General features: G+C 42.7%; 3 protein-coding genes across 3 annotated transcripts in view; 2 read left to right on the top strand and 1 right to left on the bottom strand.

The window, feature by feature from the left end:
- Positions 1–122: 122 nt before the first annotated feature.
- On the bottom strand, positions 123–9,520 carry LOC125301187 (retinal Mueller cells isomerohydrolase). The gene is made up of 15 exons (XM_048253545.1): positions 9,427–9,520; positions 6,362–6,626; positions 6,011–6,093; positions 5,300–5,450; positions 4,591–4,698; positions 4,337–4,478; positions 4,074–4,221; positions 3,895–3,976; positions 3,595–3,727; positions 3,310–3,449; positions 3,057–3,186; positions 1,945–2,059; positions 1,585–1,679; positions 1,381–1,492; positions 123–962 (listed from the first exon to the last, which is right to left on the bottom strand). The coding sequence occupies exons 2-15, from the start codon at positions 6,445–6,447 to the stop codon at positions 814–816; spliced, it is 1,674 nt and encodes a 557-aa protein (XP_048109502.1). The 5' UTR covers positions 6,448–6,626; positions 9,427–9,520; the 3' UTR covers positions 123–813.
- On the top strand, positions 9,304–13,539 carry LOC125301189 (cytochrome c oxidase assembly factor 7). Its single transcript, XM_048253551.1, has 4 exons — positions 9,304–9,384; positions 11,127–11,771; positions 11,962–12,102; positions 12,399–13,539. The coding sequence occupies exons 2-4, from the start codon at positions 11,666–11,668 to the stop codon at positions 12,839–12,841; spliced, it is 690 nt and encodes a 229-aa protein (XP_048109508.1). The 5' UTR covers positions 9,304–9,384; positions 11,127–11,665; the 3' UTR covers positions 12,842–13,539.
- Positions 13,540–13,874: 335 nt separating this feature from the next.
- ralgps2 (Ral GEF with PH domain and SH3 binding motif 2) overlaps positions 13,875–20,469 on the top strand; it is a 117,754-nt gene continuing 111,159 nt past the window's right edge. The window contains exon 1 of the mRNA XM_048253471.1: positions 13,875–14,068. The gene's annotated coding sequence lies outside the window, so the exon portion shown is untranslated. The remainder of the gene's footprint in view (positions 14,069–20,469) is intronic.

Here is a 20,469-nt window from a genome sequence, read left to right as displayed (position 1 = left end):
TCTAGGCACTATTCTCTTATTATATTAGTAGTAGTAGTAGTAGTATTAGAGTGTGGAAAAGACAAAAGGCAGCAACTTTAAAATGACAACACACACAGAAGTTTCTTATTCCTGATATACTTCAGGGTATTTTTATTCAAACCTATATATACACAAACTACACAGTCCATTTTCAATTACACCCCATATAGTTAAAGGTGAAATATGAAATATTAAAAGGTAAAATATTCAGAAATGATTAACAATAATGATTTCACATTATTTATACACATTACAAAACGATATTAGTGGTATGTTGAGAATAAAGCACGATTAGTGGTATGTTGAGAATATTTTTCTGTAAAAATGCTCAGTTGTTCCCTTTAAAATGTAAACTGAAGAGACAAGCAACAAGGCAGTACCCACAAACATTTCCCTCTGCTTGCTGAATCTGATGCATCTTGGGCTTTAGGCTCAACATATCCTTTATGTGTTTTTTTCGTAGGGGACCTCTCAGTTCTTTTTCTGAGGTATTTCTTTATATACATTTACTATTATTAGTTCAGGTCTGACAAATGTAAAAAAAGAAATATAAACAATGCAACCAAAATCCCTGAAACAAATGGCATACACAGGAATGCAGGGAGAACTGTATTTTATAATGCCTTTCAAATAAAGTAGGTCCTTAGTTTTCAGAGGTACTTTTTTGACAAGAGGAACAATACATTACACTATTAAACACCCCCACCACGTGGGTACTGGGGCCTCCACTAAGCTTGCCTCTTTGGCCCTTTCCTCTTCCGGTCCTCTGTCAGCGTGTTGCTGTTGCATCCCTCAGGGCTTGTACATCCCGTGGAAGGTCACTGGGATGATGACCTCAACGGAGGCACGGGCGATCTCCGTGAGGTTCTTGGCGTCGAGGATGAGGAGGAAAGCTGGATGCTGGCCCTTCCCGGGGCTCACCACGATGCTCAGGAGCACGCCTGGAGGCAGAGGGGGAAGCTGCTGTCACACATGCGCCCAACTCATATTATGGTTCTTACGTGACACAAATGTCTGAAATATTTTCCCTTGGCATCACCCAGGCCTGACCCAAATACTAAGCCCAAGTTCGGACCTGATTCTCCGGCACTGTAGGGAATATTTCTGTGCCTGAAGTGATCAGAAACTTCCACATAATTATCTATTTAAACGTCCTGGCACACATTTGAATTCATTCGGCACTGTGTCTGAGAACTTGCAGGCGGAGAGGGAGAGCTAAAGAGCAGTCGTGACTGGAGAACCCCTGCTGTGTCAGGGCTGGGAGGACCTTGTAAAACCAGCAGCGAAACAGCCACCCAGAAGGTAGCAGTCTGGGGGCCGGGGAAGGCAGGGCAGCAAAGTGTGTCCCATCTGGCTTACCGTCATCCTCTGCTGTGGCCTCAGGACTCTGCACAAACAGTGGCTCTGAGGGGTATGAGTCCGGCTCCTGCCATACCCATGATTCTTTGGACTTGACATTCAGCTTGCAGATCTGCAGGAGCACAAACATTGGTTATGCATGACGGGACTGCGAAACAGACACAGGAGTGCGGTCCAGACCTCCTGGTGTGCCGAGCTGCTCACCCTGTCTGGGATGAAGTGGTTCAGGCCGAGCCCGTAGGCGTACGTGTAGTCTCTCCCTCCATGTGCGCTGTAGTTGATCTGGGGGAACTCAAAGGCTGTGGGAACAAGAAGGGAAGAGAGACTGGTCACTGCCCTCAGCATTTACAGTTTACATTTCAACAAATGCAGTTGCGATTTGAGACATACTTGTTGACAGTACTGCAAAAAGCTTGTAAACCACTTTATTTGAACCCCTTTTAGCTATTTCTGAAGTGCTGCTGAAGTGCATACTGTATGCATGAGGGGAACAACAACTGATCAGAATTGCATAGATCACCACATGAAAGGTGGTCAGTTGATGGAGGTGTATTTTGTATTTACCCTGGCGAGGTGCAGAGAAAAGGACCTCTGGTTCTAGCCAAATGGTTCCATCGCTGCGCATAACAGCTGTGGCGGTGGTGTAGGGTAGAGAGATTAGATTCTTCCCCTGCTCCTCCTGGAAAATAAACACAGTCCTGACTTGGGCTTATTCAGACCGCAAATGTGGCATGTGTGCATTGTGTCTGTTTCATGGCTTTTTATATGTGCATTCATACCAGAAATGTCTCTGATGTGGTGCTGCTGCCTATTAAAACAATTCCTCACTGTCTCTTTTGAATGGAAACGCTTCCAACACGCTTGCGTGTCGCGTGAAAAATAGGCGCCGGTTCTATTTCTTACATGCACGCGTTTTCAGAGCGGCTCTGAGACCTGCGTGACACGCAGGCGGTGTACACACTTTAACCTGTTAACATGAGTGCCGAAACGAAAACGGACAGATAATGCAGCTGACAGGCAGTCGCCACACTTGGGGTCTGAATAGGCCCTTAGGGCTGTTTCACACCGGGTGTGTGGCGTGAGCGTGTTTTTATTTCGGCTCCCATGCTAGAAATAGGACCAACGCCTATTTTTCATGCGACACACAGGTGTGTTGGAAGCGATTCCATTCAAAACAGTGAAGAAACAAAATGAAGAGGCATCTTAATTGGCAGAGAGGCCGCCTAAGACATGCGACGTTCACGCCACATACCCGGTGTGAAACAGGCATTAGTGATCAGCACTAGTCATACAAGTATGTGAGGCATAGTTAGCCCAACGAGCCATAGGGTGTGTCTAGATTTCTAGGCTAAGGCATAGTAACATTAACATTATTTCTATTTATTTTATTATTATTTATATTGCCCTCTCTAAATACACCTACAATATTATTTAATGCAGCATGTGCTAAACAAACATATGTTTTGTATTGACCTGTATTGACCATTTAACAAATTAAAACAGACTCTAGACGCTTTAAAAACATATATAAACAATTGTTTTTTAAAGATGAGATACTAGGATATCTGCCATATCTGTAACATCTGTTAAAATCCTGAGAATCTCACCACAGTGCTCAAACCTTATGTTATAAACTCATCGAGTAGTGACATAATGGGACTGGTGGGATATCTCACCCTGTGCACATCGATGGGCAGGACGTATCTGCGCACTTCAGGCTGGGGAGCTCTCATGGCTTCCTTCTTGACCTCCTCCCAGTTCTGGCGCAGGTTGGCCAAGTACAGGTAGTTATACACAAACTCATGTCTGTGGGGCACAAGAGATTTCAGAAGCAGTGAAAACATGGGGACGTTTGAGTCAGACAGCCTTTAAATGATTCACTGAGAGGCAGTCCAAGAAATAAAGATGGTGGTGAAAAATAAACCCTACCCTTTCCAGGTGCAGAGATCAACAACAATAAATCCTTGGTCCTCATACGTATTTATGTGGTGGAAGACATTGAAAGCTGAGGTCCTGAATTTGTGGTCGATGTATCCCCCGGGATTCTTGGTGGCCACATGAAACCATGTCTGGAAAAATCAGATTTGTACGTTCTTTTAAACGTTCAAAGACTAATTAAGATTCATTGGAGAGTTACCTTCATCTTATTCCCATGGTGATATAACTTCATTTGATTTCTATGGTATGTTTTAAAGCTCATTATCTTATGCGTACACCCATTGTTTCGTTGCACTCAAAGCAATCCATGTAATTTGTTCCACGGATGCTCCAGGCACTCAGAAATTTCAGGAGGTTTATCTTCACCGAAGTCTCCACAAATACAAAGAAGTTTTCTGTCATTCCAAAGCTGGGGGGGATAAGGCACACAAGGTGATTAACATCTGCTTTTGGGAGAGACAATACCAGTATTCTTGGCTATTCTCACAATGTTACAAAACTGTGTGTGTCAAACAAGAGACAAATACAGTAACCTTGAATCTTGAAGACAATACCAATGTTTTCATCTTGACTAACCTGTGAACGTAGGATGGCTTGAATCTTTCACTACTAGGGAACTGCACAATCACTTCAGACTTCTCAATAGGATCTGATTTGTCTAAAAGAAAGATATTAAGGCTCTTTAGAGACCATGTTCTTCAGAAATGGCTGTTCCATCTTGAATTAGGATAACATGGTTTGAAAGAGTCACCTACCTTCCTGGATTGGAGGGATCTTAATAACATTATAAGCCAGTGACATGTTTTTCCCAAAACAGTTGCCCATATTGTAGACTGTGCCATCTTTTTCAATATGGGGGTGGGCCGTTACACCATTGACTGAGATGTAGTTACACAGATCCACCTGTAAATTATTTTCAGACGTACAAGACAAAAATGCTTTTATAAATATTTTCAACTCTGTAGTTGTCGTAACTCTGACATGTTGTAAGATTGATCATAAACAGCACATACTGCACCTTCTTGAGGGTTTCTAATGTGTCAGGGTCAACTTTAGTGATGTAATTGGTCTCTGTGCAAGCATAGAAGTCTTCACCAACTGGATAGACATTCACAAGGCAGTTATCTGTCACTTCAATGCCTTTGAAGTATGTGAAGAATCTACATACAGGGCAAATATGACAGAAAGTCATTAAGAGACAGTATACAATACAGAACACTACACTAAATGACCTGTACAGAACCAAATGATGCAAGATACTGTAGCACAAACCTGGAGAAGATGTTTTTACAAGGGTCTGGATAGGCTGCAGTGCCAAACTCAGTGATGACGACCCGTTTCTCTGTCATAGCTCGCACATAAGCATCAGTTCTGACAAACCTGGAAAGAGACGTGCTCCTGGCTAAACTTGCATTGCATACAGCACCACAAAGTACAGACCAAGAAAACATCAGCAATGGCTGCCTTTAGCATGGCCCATTATTTGGGAGACTATTCATTTTATAACTCAATTCTATTTCTCTGGGCAAGTGATGCAACATTCTGATGTAACATTTCTGTGGTTGTGTGGTGGTGGGCGTCCAGGAAACCCTTTTCTTAATGAAAAACATCTCCAACCACACATAAGATTAAACATTCCTTCAAAATAACAGCTTGAGAATTTTGAAAAGGGACATTTTGTAAAGGGACATTTCAGAGGTCAGTATACACTTATACAAAAGAATATACAATATACTAAAGAATACTTATACAATAACACTTTACAATGTACAAAAGTAAGTCCCTTATCAAATATAGCTTCCTGATCAATTTGTGTTTGTTTACAGTTTTTGTTTTTTGCATAATCAACAACTGAAATGCAAACCTGAAACAGTACACCTTTATTCTAGTATCTTTATCTCTTTCATTACATCAGTTATGACACAACACAACACTGTGTGGTACCTTCGATAGTAGGTGACATTTTAACACTGTGTGGTACCTTCGATAGTAGGTGACGTGTCCATCCTTCAGGTCAAACTTATGCATGAGGGCCTGGCCATCAAACAGGTGGTAGAATGGCTCACTGCCCACCTCAAAGAGCCCAGGGCCCAGTCGCAACAGACTCCCAGTCAGCCAGGACGGAATCACACCTGCAAACGGCCAAAGCAATACAGTCTACATTTAAATCCCACTGGATCTACAGTAGAAGTGTCCTACAGAGCAAGGTTACTGGCTTACCCAGGTAACTTTGGGAGTTATCACTGATCTCAAAACAATATGTCACTTCAGAAGAAACACCTGCAACTCCTGAAGTCATTGTTACTATTGCAGTCCCTCTTGTGTCTAAGCTCACATGTGCCTAAACACAAATATCAACATGAACATGAAGCCACTCATATGTGTGTGTGTGTGTGTGTGTGTGTGTGTGTGTATCTGCTGTAATGTTTCCTCTATAGCACTTAACAAGCATGTGTGGGTGTATTGATAGGTGTGGATCTAATTACATTTTTACTTCCCTTCCTGTTTATACAGTGCAACCTGATACTTCAACTAAATGATCTGGAGGTGCCCCTGTGTGTGGAAACCTGTCTCTGGATGACAAGGCTTCAAATAGTGGATCTTAAAGTGTATCACTAGGTTTAGTACTGTTACTGTTTATTACTAGATCTAAACAGCAGGCGTAATTGGAGATGGCCGAGTTGTGACATACCTGAGACCAGTGCTGGGATTGGCTCCGCCAGCTCTTCGCATGTCTCAAAGATTTTCTTATAGCCTCCTGCTGGATGCTCAATTCTTCACAAAGAGAAATACAGACATTTCAAGAACTCTATTTTCTCCATTAACATATAAAACATGCATGAGTATGATGAAAAAGTATGAAAGCAACCACAAAACGAAACTATTCAATAAATGCAATTTACAATATCACAGCTATACAAACAAATTCCCCCAAAAAAGTGCTTTTGGGAGACACAGAATATAGTCAGTTAGAAAATCTTTTAAGCCTTAACTTTTGAAAGTAATACAAAAACAAGAAGACAAAGCCTGGTTGTTTACTCACCGACTAACCATTTTAGGACTCAGCAGAACACAGCGGGGTGAAGAAGCAAACCACAAAGTGTGGAGCGAGTCGTCATTTACAAGCATTTATACGGGGTCTCTTTCCCAGACAGCCTTTGGGCTGCTCCTCAGCCAATCAGACCCTGAAACAAGAGTCTCTTTGTGCCTGGAGCTTGATCTTTTCCACTGGCGCTTCCACCTCGGCCAGTCCGCCACACTCTCTCAAGGAACTCTCCCCTCCTCCACCTCCTGCGGCTGCTGCATTTCTGTCCCAAATTAGAACCACATTTGTAAACCTGGGACAGGATTAACAACAAAGGGGGGACAACAGGAAAGCCTCTTACGACAATTAGATTCACAGCTGAATAAAACACTGACTGAAAGTTGTTTTGAGTGGGTCAATGCAACAGGGTAGGCTACTGTAGAGGAATTTCCTAAGGATGCGTTGTACCCTTCAGGCATATAAATCTTTTTCCATAAAATCCTAAATGCTTAGGATCATAGATGCATCAGCAGGTTTAATAAATAACTTTTCTGCTCCTAAGATAAAAGAATGTGCCAGACAGGGTAGAAAAACATGTCATTTATCATCTTCTGTTGCTTTGTGCTTCGAATGAAGCCCTGACAGCTCTACGTGAGACTTTCTCAAATGAGAAGCAGCTGAGACAAAACAATCAGCATTGTGATGTTCAACTCATTGCCCAAATGTTTAGCCTACCACTCAAATGTGAAAAAGGTAGCCTATAGGCTATATGAGCAAGATGACCAAGATAGAAGATACAGCCTACAGCCATTAAATACTAAAAAAATAAGTGTTTTTTTTCTCTTTGCATTTTAATGCATAATAATATCCGTTCAGTTTAAAAACATCACACATATCAATTTATCATCAAATCAAACATTAAATAAAGTTTCACAGCATTTTCCAGGTTGCCCCTGTGTATCGTCCGGATTCTTGGAACACCCACAATCCTTAACAAGGTAGGCTACTTAATTACAGTGCATGAAAATGTACTGTACTGTTCTTCCTAGGCTTCTTCTTATTATTACAGTGCATGAAAATGCACTGTACTGTTCTTCCTAGGCTTCTTCTTCTTCTTCTTATGCTTCTTCTAACGCAATTAATGCAGCTTCAACCGTTTAACGTAGAAACTTCATTCAAACTATGTTACGTAGGTCTTACTTAGGACATCTGGGCTTTGCATTTTTCATCTTTGTAACTTTTATACTTTTTAAACTATTTATTAAAAACTACTCAAAATTTCCCCATAGACTTAACATTAGGCTGATGACATCACAATGGGCTAATTAACTTGATTTGCACCCAGACCCGGCGCCAGACACAAATTCACGGACGGGCATTACACTTTTCCAAGGGGGGCACGGGAACTTAAATTGATCACGGTAGTTTAAGCTTACACTTGACAAAACATTCTAATATGAAAATGTAAATGCAATTGTTGTAAAATGGTGCAGCTCCTTTAAGAGAGCCCCGTGCGCAGGGATGGAGAGAGAGAAAGCGAGAGGGGATGTGTGTTAGAACTGAGATGCGTGTGGAAAAAGTACGTGCTGTTGAGACTGGAGCTAGTCATATTCAAAATAATGCAAAAATAAATCCGCAGATAAAACCAAAATCCTCGTTCATTTGCTAACCACTTTCAGATAGTGTTAGGGAGTTCACCGAAGTTATGGATAACTTCGGCCCTGGAGTGGTAAAGATCCCTGTTCTCCGACTAGGTCAGAAGAAAAAAACAGTAAAGGTTAACGCTCTCAAACAAACCCAGAAACTACTAGGCCTACTTCTACTAACTATGATACGAGATATAGCCTACCTGCGAGCCTATAAGCTATATTTGTCATCGGATGACAGGGGTTAGTGCAGAAATGAAGTAGACTGCGCCACGTAACCTCCTCTCCATTTAGGTGATGGGCTTACCTAATGTTCCTGATTGATTAGCTAGAATAATAGCTGTAGAATAATACAGATTTTACAAGTTTTATTTGCTACTTGCTAGATTGACAAACGTATAATATAGGCCATAATTTAATAAGTGTTCAAAATCAATCTATGGGTTTGTGGTTGGTTGGAGCAGCCAAGCTCGTCCAGGGCGGGCACAGATGACTTCCAGGACGGGCCCCCCAAGCCCCCCCCCCAATGCTGCCCCCAGCCCCCAATGCCGCCAGGACTGTTTGCACCTGTATCAACTTCCAGCTGCTCATCTAGGCCCCATCAAAGAGCCAGTTGAACTGATTAATTGATTGATTAAACCAAAGATCCTTAATATACATCAACCGTCTCTGATTAAACTATTAATTAAAAACTATTAGGCCTTTATGACATCACAGCAATTAGAATCTTGTGCCAGGTGGCCAGGTCACCTGCATCAACTGTCCGTTTCTCAGTCTCATTCTCTTAATATAAGACTACACATCCTGTTCAACTGTTTCAACTGTTCAGTCATTCCAACTATATTAAACCTTATCTACCTAGCAAATAATTTTACCATTTAAACTGTCCACCTATATTAAACCTCATCTACCTAGCAAATAATTTTCCATTTAAACTATCCACCTATTTAACTGTTCAGTCATTCCAACAATATTAAACCTCATACCTAGCAAATAATTTAACCATTTAAACTGTCCACCTATTTAACTGTTCAGTCATTCCAACTATATTAAACCTCATCTACCTAGTTCAGTCATTCCAACTATATTAAACCTCATCATGTTGGTTGCCAATTAGCACATCATCTGTTTTAATATATTTCACAACCTATTTGATAGTGACGTAGATGGCACCTATGAATAGGGCCTTCATGCCACATCGGATATTCGGAAATTCCCACCACCGATAGGCCTACAGAAAAATGACTTGAACGCAAAGTCGGGCCGGATTTTTTGCTCGGAGACTCGTGCGGAAGTCTTGTGCCCCGAGGTATCCGACTTGACGTCACTATCCAACTACGGCGTCCTCCCTTGCAACAACACAAGAGGCGAATTTCACTGTCATAAATAGGCAAGGTAATTTATCACTAAATTAACACTACAGATAGAAACACTCACCAGAGACATTTTCCACTTTAGTCTAGTTGTATTTTCTTGAACCCAGAAATGTTGAGTAGGCCCACCCTAAAGTTTTATTGCAGAAATGTCATCTGTAGGCCTTGTGGATGGAATTCAACTTGGTTGCTAAAAGTTGCACTTTGGGCAATTTGCATAATTAGCATAATAAGATAATAAGGTGAGACACTACAGGCAAATAAGGTAAAAAATGAAACAATAGATTTTACCATGAAACTTTCTCAGTTGATTACTTATGTTAAGATGAGAAAAAAAAATATTGCATGTTTTTTCTAATGTTTAAATATGCAAATGAGGCCCTATTTCATTAAAATGTGGTGAAATCCTTTAAGGAACCTGGTCAGGAGGCAGTGTTGACCTATTATACCATTCCGGCCTTCAACGTGCTCAAAAGAAGAAAATGATTGATTTTATTGAAGCAGTTAGCCTATAAGACAGGTGTAAGGCAGATATTGCAGTGAAATGCCCAACAAACTCTTTAATTAAGCATAGGTGTATGCAGGCAGGCAGCACAAACTGGCCCTGAGGAGTGGAAGTCCTGAGTATTAGGCTTCAGGGGGTATGTCGAGACTGGAACTGTAAGGATAAATGTCCTTAGGTTTTTTATTCAGTCATTCAATCATTATTGGGGCAAGTCAAGTCAAGTAAAGTCACCTTTATTTATATAGTGCATTTCATACACAGAGCTTGTTGGGCTTTTCACTGCAACATCTGCTTTATAGCCACTTCAATAAAATCAATCATTTTCTTCATACGGGCACGATGAAGGCCTGAATGGTATAATAGGTCAACACTGCCTCCTGACCAGGTTCCTTAAAGGCACACTTTGCAAGTTTTTTAGCTTCATTTACCTTCATTTACCAGCTTCAGAGTCATTGGAATGGTTATATGACTTTTTCGGGTTCAAATGGTGGCCGTCTGGCTTCCCCCTAGCGCCTGTGAGCGGAAAAACCACCCTTGCAACTGTGGGCCGGCGGCCTTAGTGTCAGGAAGTATAACGAGTTTAACGAATTGATTTACTGCATTCAAATACACACGCCAGGCACCGGAAAAAGGTAGCGATGGAGTTTCTCAGACATTCGTCATGACAGAGCAAGCGAAAAATAAGCAAAAACCGAAAAAACAGTAGGCCTAAGGAAATTGCCAATACTGCATAGTTTACCTTTAAACTAAGGTTTTCACCAACTCAGGCCCCCCAAATATACGTGTTTTCCCTTGGAAAAATCATTTTGAGCCTGGCTTTATCACACGATCTGATTTTGTTTGGTAGCATGGTCTCATTTGCATATTTAAACATTAAAATAGAAAAAAACATGCAATACATTTGTTTCTCATCTTAACATAAGCAATCAACTGAGAAAGAGTTATGGTGATGGCTACAATTTTGTTTTACCCTATTCACCTGTAGTGTCTCGCCTTAATTATTTTATTAGGCTATGCTAATTATGCAAATTGCCCAAAGTGCAACTTTTAGCAACCTATTTGAATTCCAGCCACTAGGCCTATACAGTAGATGACATTTTTGCAATAAAACTTTAGGGTAGCCCTATGGGGGATGCAACTAGACTACTAGCTAAACCATAGAAAGCAGTTTTAATAACTTAGGGTTATGCTATATGCATGTTTATGCATTTCCTGTATTTGTTTTCCGAGCTGATCTCATGAACACTCTCTTTTCGGAGGTCGGGATTTAAAGTCGGGTCCTCCGAACGGCATGAAGGCGCAGACTGTTTCATCATAGTATGTTTTCCGACTGCTGGGAGGGAAATGCTGCTTCGTCTCTGAATAATCTGGCTCGACAGGATTCAGTTCTACCAAGGAAGGATCCTTGAGGATCATGGACTTTGAGAAACAGCCTACCTCGTTGCTAACTGAACGGAACTCTACGGAAGCTCGTTGGATCAGAATGCGACACCCGGAAGAGGATGAGCAAAATTATTAAGCGGCAGTTACCAAAGAAGTTACCTAAGCACTTGGTGGATGTTGTAACTGTCTGTCCATCACGATCTGTCTGAGATAGACCTAAAAAATCGAAAACTGGGATTTCAAAGCTGCTGTCAAGTTAATTAGCAGCGACCAGTGTTCCATAATTTGGGTCTTTTTCCGCGAATGTTATCGTTAGCAAAGTGTCTGCGTTAGCCACCAAGGTCACTGGATTGGGTGAACACGTGCGATTTTGCCACAGTGATTACGTTTCTTGTCACCTTGATTGGTCGCAAAAATGGCTGGATTGATTAATTTTGAAGACGAACAAGAAGTGAAGCAGTTCCTGGATAATTTGGGAGTTGAATTCAGCTATCAATGTTACCGCGAGAAGGACCCTGAAGGTAAGTGAATATTCGTTGCTATCCATGGTTGCTAGATGCGCTGTCCCTGACATTGGGGTGCTGAAAGGAATTTTAGGAAAACTGATGAACTGAGCAATCGAAACAAACTTTCATTGAGTATTGATGGTATCTTCCTTGTATGACATTTCCTGTCGTGTTTTCCCCACAAATAATTTAATGTTTACACAAGGTTGTCAGCGACTTGCGGATTATCTGGAAGGAGTCAAGAGAAACTACGAATCAACTGCACAGGTTCTCAAGCATAACTGCGAGACAAACGGACACGGGGAGAGCTGCTACAAACTTGGGGCTTATTACGTTGCTGGCAAAGGTAACGTTTGACGTGAGTTATTGCGTACTTTATACAAAACAGGGCTTTGTTTGTGGGTGAATGTAGCACTTAGTATAGCTATAATTAATACTATAACATACGATCATAAAACATTATTCTGACTCGTTTGTTTACTTCTAACAGCGTTAACGTGTTAAGCTACAGAGTGGGGCTGTATGTATGGCTTGAAGAGCTTTGTAACTACTTTAAAACCATACTCTCTTTCTCCTGAAGGCCAGGTCAGGTATATTTCAATCGTCACCTGCATAATTTAATTGACATTTTTCTCATACCAGGTGGATTGACTCAGTGCCTCAAGACGGCCTACTCATGTTTCCTGCGCTCCTGCAAAGCTGGTGGGAAGAAGTCAGTAGACGCCTGCCATAATGTGGGACTGCTGGCCCATGATGGGCGGTCCATGGAGGGTGGCCCAGATGCAGGGATAGCCCGGGAGTACTATGAGAAGGCCTGTACTGGGGGCTTTGCTCCCAGCTGCTTCAATCTGAGTGCACTCTACATTCAGGGCTCCCCAGGGTTAGAGAAGAATATGCCACTGGCACTGCAGTACTCCATGCGTGCATGTGAGCTAGGACATGTTTGGGGATGCTCAAATGCTAGCCGCATGTACAAACTTGGGGATGGGACACCCAAAGATGACCAAAAAGCAGAAGACCTGAAAAATAGGGCCAAGGAACTTCATGGACAGCAGAAAGAGCGACAGTTGAAATTTGGAGAATGAAGGAAGTCTGAAACTTTACCTCAAGTGGCCGAGCAGCTGTTTTAGTGAAAACAGTGTTTATTCTTTGTGGAATCTGTAGGGCAGTGAAATAACTGTGATTGTCAGTGGGGACAGAGCTGTACAGACTGTTGTTTTGGGAGAAAAAGTGGTGCCATAAACTTTATCTTGATTGCCATTCCAACCAGTGCTATGCAATGCAGGAAAACTGTGTTTTTATTTTCAAGTAAAGTTTTCTTTCAATCACTCTGAAAAATATTCATTAAAATGGACAGTCATGCTTGTGATATTCAATTTCTTAGATTTTGTTTTTAATATGTATTTTTGATAAACTATGTTTGCATATGATTATGAAACTATTAACTGGGCTTTCCTTCTAAAAATGTAATATGTGATTTGATCCACAATTAACATACTCTATGTTAATCCATCAACATACTCTATTTTGAACACCTGTAATATGGAGTTTACTTTGGATACTTTACATGGATGGCCACGAGAGGGAGCCACAGGTCACTGTTTGTCTTTGGTCTACTGGTGTGCTCGTGCTGAAGCATATTCCCTACCAGTACCTTGGCGAATAATCTAGAGACACTCGAAGATACAAAGTAACCTTTACGATTTGTATTCCATGTATACCATATTTACACATTGTATTCCATGATCATGATCACGACCAGCTTATAAACGGGTTTCATCAACACTAGTGGATCCTGGCCTTGGGCAAATGCACGAAGTATTCACCGTAGACCTACTTTCATCTGTCCTACTTTCAGTATATGAAAGAGGCGGATGATGCAGGGTTTAATATCCGTGCCTTTATGCCATAGCAGAGAAAATCCAAGTTAAATTCGCTTGGATCATTAATCTCACATTTGTATGTAATGATTCCAGTTAATGTGAAACAAGGTGTAGTTAACATATTTGTTGGCATTCAACCATGTCCAGACATCTATCATGCCCTTGTTCTTAAGTTGGAGCGCAGTATCAGTGCACGCGATGGACGAGCAAACAATCACCTTTGAGATGCACAGGCTTCCACAGCGAGGGTGGGATACGGTCCAGGCTCCTCCCCTCCTTGTACCCGCTCAACTCTCATTGAAAACACCGCACGGCTGTTGCTGAACGGAATGCTCTTCTTGGAGCAAAACGTTGCTGTCCTCTGAGTGTGGGTTGCATAAAACGACGCGCATAATATCGAAAAGGGAACAACTGAAAGAAACCCCAGAGGTTCGTTCAAATCAGTTGTTTTGATTTGTCTTGTTTGACATTAACGTAGGCAGCACGCTTGGATGCTGCTGCAGGTTTTTCAAACAGGACACAGTTGGGAATGCTAACGTTAGCTTAGTAGCCTTGAGCTGGCTAACATTAGTCATGTTCTTAGTTGGAGATTAGCTAACGTCACTGTTAGCCCCTATATGTTTATATTGAGCCTTGTTTAAGATAATTACCGTTGGGTCATAAACTGTTAGCAGCTGATTTAATTGTAACGCTAGTGTGGTGAAGAGTAGCAGCTAACGTTATACTGTGATGGTAATTGTTACGTTCGGACAACTCGGCATCGAATAACGTTACACTAGCCAACGTTGGTACAACTTTGCATGCTAGCTGAGCCGTATCAATCCAGTTGTATCACTTTTCCGTTTAAGTCTTTGTCTCGGCTGTCCTTCTTATGCATGGTCACAGTTGACTGTTTGCCATCGTTTAATTAAATCGCTTCTTACATTGTTCTGGATTATGGGCTGTGGATGTGTTTAGAGTAGGACTGCTGCTAGCCCTGAACATCCCGCCCAGATCCGGGGAGTGTCACGGACAGTACGTTGGGGTCCACACGAGCCAAGCCTCATCACTGAAGTTAGAACTAAACGGAGAAAGATTATTTTTTTTATGGGACTCATAGCCGATTTTCCATTTAGCCGTTGCAAAATTGTCTAACGATCGTTAACCCTTGCAGCATATCAAACCTGTTTTGCTACGCCTTCATCAAAGAATAACATTACTTCACCGTCCAAGACGATGCAAAAGTTATCGTTAACGTTATCAGCAGTAGTTAGCTTTCAGGCTCTTTTGTAAAGTCTGACTATTCTAGCTGGACTAGTATCTACTAGCGAACGAGGCCGTACGTGCTCACAATGAGAAAATAAACAGCCAGTTTAACTAACGTTGACCAAACGAGTTTCAAAGTTCCGTGTGCAGTATGTAACTTTTTGTGGTATAAAAGTAATACCATTGAGTTATTGGTTGTTGGAAGTTGTTTACGTCAACTTTTGGTGACAATGTAACGTTTAGTATTGCATGTGAATGTTGCAAATCAGTGATCCTAAATTACATGTAATCTGGTAGCGCAGAGTGACACGACTTGGAACATTGTCAATACCACTGAATGGCGAGGCTCAAAACGTGTCCACCAACCAATCTCATTACATGGCCAACGTTAATGCCTCCTATCCTGCTTGAGTTTGAATGTAACGTTAGTTTCTCAAGCATAAGTGACCTCGAATCTTGTGGTTTATATGGACAGAGAATGTATCAATTGTAAAGCTAAGGATGGTTCTTACGTGTTCCAGGCAGTTGCTTGCGTCTTGGTTTGTTACATGTAGGCTAGTAACATGAGCAATTTTCTGTTAACTTTGTAGCGACTGTATGTAACATTAGGGTGTGGGGTTTATGACAAACATTTACAGCCTGTAATGACTCAAACTTCTCCTCAAAAGTGTTCCTTCTCGCCTCATGTACCAAAGTATCATGATTCATGAGAGTATTTTTTTTTGTATATGGGGTAGGGAATGGTCTTATTTGTGAAAGACAATACTTTTTGAGCTTTAACCTATAGATCTGAACTTCCAACCTATAACAGGCATGGTTGCTGTGGATCTGGTGACCTGATTTACACAGGTTTCTTGGGTGTACGCTCATCAAGTGAATGGGTAGGCTACTGGAAATACAAATTGTTGAAGTGGTTTCAGATTAGGTTGCACTCACAAGAGATGTATCTGTGATGAGCATCTGCTTTGCTCAGATTTGTTTTTATCCGTCTAGATAAGGACTGAACGTGTTTTTGACTCCGGTAAAATATGTCCTTTCACAAAAGATAGTTGTTTTTGTACCCCATTGTTATGCTAGTTGTAGGCTTATGATTTAGCAAAGTGCAACACGCCACTTTTTGCCTTAACTTGCCTCATACTTATGTGTAGTAGTCTGAATGCCTGTTATTAACAGTTAATTCATGTTTGTGACAAAGCGGCAGGAACGCTGAAAGTCAAATGCGTTTCGCTGGCACGCTGAGAATTTATTTACCAAAGAAAGCTCAAAACCACTGCTATTAGTATACTGATGTTTGATGTCTGTCTTTGTTTTGTTTGGTCGCTGCTTTTGATCTGAAGAGAGAGCTTTTTCTTTCATGAAGTTCTTGCTTAGATTATTCATTCTGGACTGATGATCAGGTATACAATTCATGTCTCTGAAATGACATGCTTTGTTTTTACATGTGTCCAGATTTGTTTACAAATACCAAATGTGAACATCTGGCATGGTGGTAATCCCCTCATGCACTGGGCAGTCTGTCAAAGTCAGTGCAGGAGCTCAGATTGACTGCGGTTAACTGGTTGGTCCCAGGAGACCTGTTTCACTTTGTTTTGAAGTGGACGATGTGATGGCTGGCTGTTTTTTTAAAGAAGTCTGAACGGTGATTCATCCGCATTCTCTCTATCTTCAGTCAATGATCTGATCTCAGTCAGCATTGTTTGATGATATCTGAGATGTCTGATTAGGTTAAAGACTGGGCCTGCTCCCTGCCCAGACCTCTTCTCTCTTTCTGTTGCTCTCTATTTTACCCTATCACACCATCCACTTATCTCTGTCTCTGTCTGTCTGTCTGTCTGTCTGTCTGTCTGTCTGTTTGATTGTCTCCCTGTAAAATGTCAGTTCAATGTCTGGGAGAGTCGTGGGCCCATCCGTCTCCCCTATTGGTGCACTGAAGCACTGTAGCCTCTGGAAATGTGATTAGTTGGAGATTACATCTGTGTGAAATGGGACCCTGTGTGTGACCACCGCTTTCTTTTCACTGCTCCCCTCCCTGTGTGTGTGTGTGCATGTTTGGATGTGTGTGTGTGTGTGTGTGTGTGTGTTTGGATGTGTGTGTGTGTGTGTGTGTGTCACAGCTGTAGTTTGGCTCGAGTTTGCCTCCCCGTCCTGGGAGTTTGTCCCTGCTCAGATAACTAGGGGTTTTCTGAAATACAACACGAATTCTTTGTGTATGAAAGTGTGCACACTCGCACTCTATTGCGGTTCACTATGCCATTGGGGTTGGCACTGGCAGTGGTGTGGTGCCTTGAAGTGGTGTCTTCTCCGTCGGTGTGTGTGTGGGGGTAAATTCATATGCCTTTCACCCTCATATCTATTGATGTGCAGTGAGCTGGTCATAGAAACTCTCCACCATGTGGGGAGGCTCACCATTCTCATGTGGTGCCCCTCAGGAATCTCTCTCTCTCTCTCTCTCTCTCTCTCTCTCTCTCTCTCTCTCTCTCTCTCTCTCTCTCTCTCTCTCTCTCTCTCTCTCTCTCTCTCTCTCTCTCTCTCTCTCTCTCTCTCTCTCTCTCTCTCTCTCTCTCTCTCTCTCTCTCTCTCTCTCTCTCTCTCTCTCTCTCTCTCTCTCTCTCTCTCTAAAAGAAGTATAAGTTGAGTCAGGTCAGGAGTGCTACTGGGATGACATGGCATGTTCTGTGCAGAGTTCCCAGGCGGCGGGTTTGCCAGTGATCCTCTTTCAAGTCTCTTATCTTGATCCAACGCAGTGCCAGGCAGCCCATGCTGGAAAACAAGCCACTGATTTATGATGGCAACATTTCTCTCATTTGGATGCTGCAGCACTGAGTGCATGGTTGTTATCAGAATAGATGGCTTCTTATTCTCTTTTAAATCAGCGTTTCTATTTTAACTAAAGGAATCTGAGTAATACAAAATGAAACCAGGCAGAGCTGACTGCCTGATGTCCTATGTGTCTCGTCCTCTCATAAGCAGCAGGATCATGGCGTTTGTTGGGCCATGTCAAAATGTTCAGCTGATTCGCTTAGGAGAGGGTGGCGTGACAAGCCTGACAGAGGTGGTAGGTCAATCGTGCATGGGGCGAACTTTCCAGTAAAGTGGCTGGCAGTGAAGACGGACTGTTGAAGTGGGTGCTGGAGAACTGATAGTGCAGCTTGTTCTGTCTCACATCAGTGAAGATAACCTGTGTGTGTGTGATGGAGTGTGTGTGTGTGATAGAGCATGTGTGTGTCTGAAAAGAGAGAGAGAGAGTGTGAGTGACGAGTCATATTTGTGATTTTACCATGACTGCAACTTGGCAACGGCCTTCATGTCCTTCGATAAACCGGGAGGGCAGAGCCACTGTGGAGTTGGCCACTGCTCTGGGTGTGGGCCAGGCTGAGATGGGTAATGCCAGCAACGGCAGCTTTCTAAGGGGTTGGAGGTTGTGCAGGCCTGGGTCATGTCTGTTATGGTTCATGTCATGATTGGGTACAGCAGCCAGAGTTGATGTAGAACCCACACCAGTGTACTGTTCTCCTCTCTCCCCTGAAGTAGAACCCACACCAGTGTGCTGTTCTCCTCTCTCCCCTGAAGTAGAACCCACACCAGTGTGCTGTTCTCCTCTCTCCCCTGAAGTAGAACCCACACCAGTGCGGAGTTCTCCTCTCTCCCCTGATGTAGAACCCACACCAGTGCGGAGTTCTCCTCTCTCCCCTGAAGTAGAACCCACACCAGTGTGCTGTTCTCCTCTCTCCCCTGTAGCGCTGTTCTGCTTTCCTTTTCGCGCTGCATTTTTTCATTGTCCCGCTTTTCAATTCTCGATGTACCAAATCTTTGTTGCTCTATCTGCCACAATTAAAGGAAACGTCTTTGTCTATCAGTCCAGAGAGTCTGTTTATGTTTATGGCCTCAGTAAATGCCCTTGTTGATTTTCAAACCACAGTACTCATCACAAGCACTCCAGTTACGGTAAAACCACATCAATGATCACCACCCCCACTCTCAAAAGGACATTTCTAGTGAAAGCTGATTACAGTGTCCCAGTTCACCTCCACAAACACATGCACATGTAATGTTACATTTATGAATGCCAGAGACATTGTTTATTGATGTATCGTTGTCCTTTTTGAGGGTGGGTGTGGAGTCTTTCTTGTCCTCAGACAAAGCATTATAAATAATTTAGCAGTGAACGCTTACACTGTGTGTTACTGCACATGTGCTTAAGGCTGAAGCCGTTTGTGTTTGTGTGTAGCTCCTCATTGTTTTGTTTGTTTACGTCTCCGTGTGATGTGGAGCGCTGGCTTCCTACTTCCTCAGTGAAAGTCCTCCGCAGTGGTGCAGGACGGCCACCGAGCCACGCAGCTACGTGACGTGGAGCACAGGAAGTGACACGTCGGGGCCCACAGCTTGGGCTTGGCGAGCTAAGCGCACACACACACTTCGCCACTCTTACCACAACACAGAAGTAGACAGCTGTGTGTGTGTGTGTGTGCGCGCTAGAGAGATGTATGTTTGTGTTTTTTGGCCTGGACTTCAGAAGACTGGGAGTGGTATGACGAGCAGCCTTGAGACTCCCTCTCGTCTTGCTCTTCTCTCCTTGTTCGCCTGTCTACCTCCCTCCCTCTCACTTCCACAGATGGTGTCAGCATGGGGTGGTAAGACAAGGTGTGAGTGTCAGTGTGTGTGGTGAATAATCATCTGATTTCGCCTTTAACAGAGAGAGAGACTGTGTTCTGGCCCGAGGCAGATATATCGACAAGCTATCAATCTGTCTTCCCGCGGGGGGGGCTTCGCCTTCATTAAAAGCAGCCTCTGGAGGTGCCGCCCACCAACCCAACAACCCCCAAACACACACACACACATACTGCTCTGATCTTCTGAGGGGAGTGGCCTCTTTGTTCTGTGGTCAGCGGGATTCTCCAGCTCCATGCCTTGGGTTTGTCACATCCACCAGTAGGCTGCACTCTTTTTAGCTGAGGCTGCAGATAGTGTGTGTTTGTCCTCACCTTTGTGTGTGTGTGTTTGCGTGTGCGTGCACGTGTGTGGCTGTTAATGGTGATGCGTGAAGGGGTTTTATTGTTGCCCGTATAAAACACCACACATAGGTGTTAGATGAATCAGTCTCTCCTCGTGTTGTTGAGGGGCATTAAATGGTTTAGAAACCTGTTCCAAGGATTGTGTTTTTGGGAAGTTGATGTTTTTTTTTTTTTTTGTTTTTTTTCCCATTTCATTAGTTGATTTCAGACCTAGGTGTAAGTCCGCATTTTCTGCGGATATCAAGCGGTTGGGCCATATATCTGAACATATCCCGACATTTGGAACTCCGAACTTAGTCGGCTCTTACACTACTCCCCTCCTAATATTTCCGACAGACGTTATGGAAATGAGCGCGTGTCTGAACGAAGCAAAGAACATGCAGAGATTTTGTTCATGTGCGTGTTAAACCACGTTCAACCTGTTCAACCACGCGGAGATTCTGTTCATGTGCGTCAGTGTCGTTCACACATAATGTCCGCATGTAAGCATCATATCTGAATCACCCGAAGGGTCGGACATCCGTTTGTCAAATCCTTTTTGAGATCCGCATATATTGTGGAGGACATGTCTGA

This window comes from Alosa alosa, chromosome 9 (genome assembly GCF_017589495.1).
Source record: "Alosa alosa isolate M-15738 ecotype Scorff River chromosome 9, AALO_Geno_1.1, whole genome shotgun sequence".
NCBI lineage: Eukaryota > Metazoa > Chordata > Actinopteri > Clupeiformes > Clupeidae > Alosa > Alosa alosa.
This window is presented reverse-complemented; position numbering and strand designations above follow the sequence as displayed.

What these genes read in the sequence shown, in the direction of transcription:
- LOC125301187 (XM_048253545.1), bottom strand. Translation starts at nt 6,447, where the DNA reads ATGCTTGTAAATGACGACTCGCTCCACACTTTGTGGTTTGCTTCTTCA. An exon ending in CACGTCACCTACTATCGAAG is followed by an intron (nt 4,699 to 5,299) that starts GTACCACACAGT and finishes GTCTCTTTCCAG; the next exon opens with GTTTGTCAGAACTGATGCTT. An exon ending in TTTCTCTGCACCTCGCCAGG is followed by an intron (nt 1,680 to 1,944) that starts GTAAATACAAAA and finishes TTGTTCCCACAG; the next exon opens with CCTTTGAGTTCCCCCAGATC.
- LOC125301189 (XM_048253551.1), top strand. Translation starts at nt 11,666, where the DNA reads ATGGCTGGATTGATTAATTTTGAAGACGAACAAGAAGTGAAGCAGTTC. An exon ending in CCGCGAGAAGGACCCTGAAG is followed by an intron (nt 11,772 to 11,961) that starts GTAAGTGAATAT and finishes TGTTTACACAAG; the next exon opens with GTTGTCAGCGACTTGCGGAT. An exon ending in TTATTACGTTGCTGGCAAAG is followed by an intron (nt 12,103 to 12,398) that starts GTAACGTTTGAC and finishes TTCTCATACCAG; the next exon opens with GTGGATTGACTCAGTGCCTC.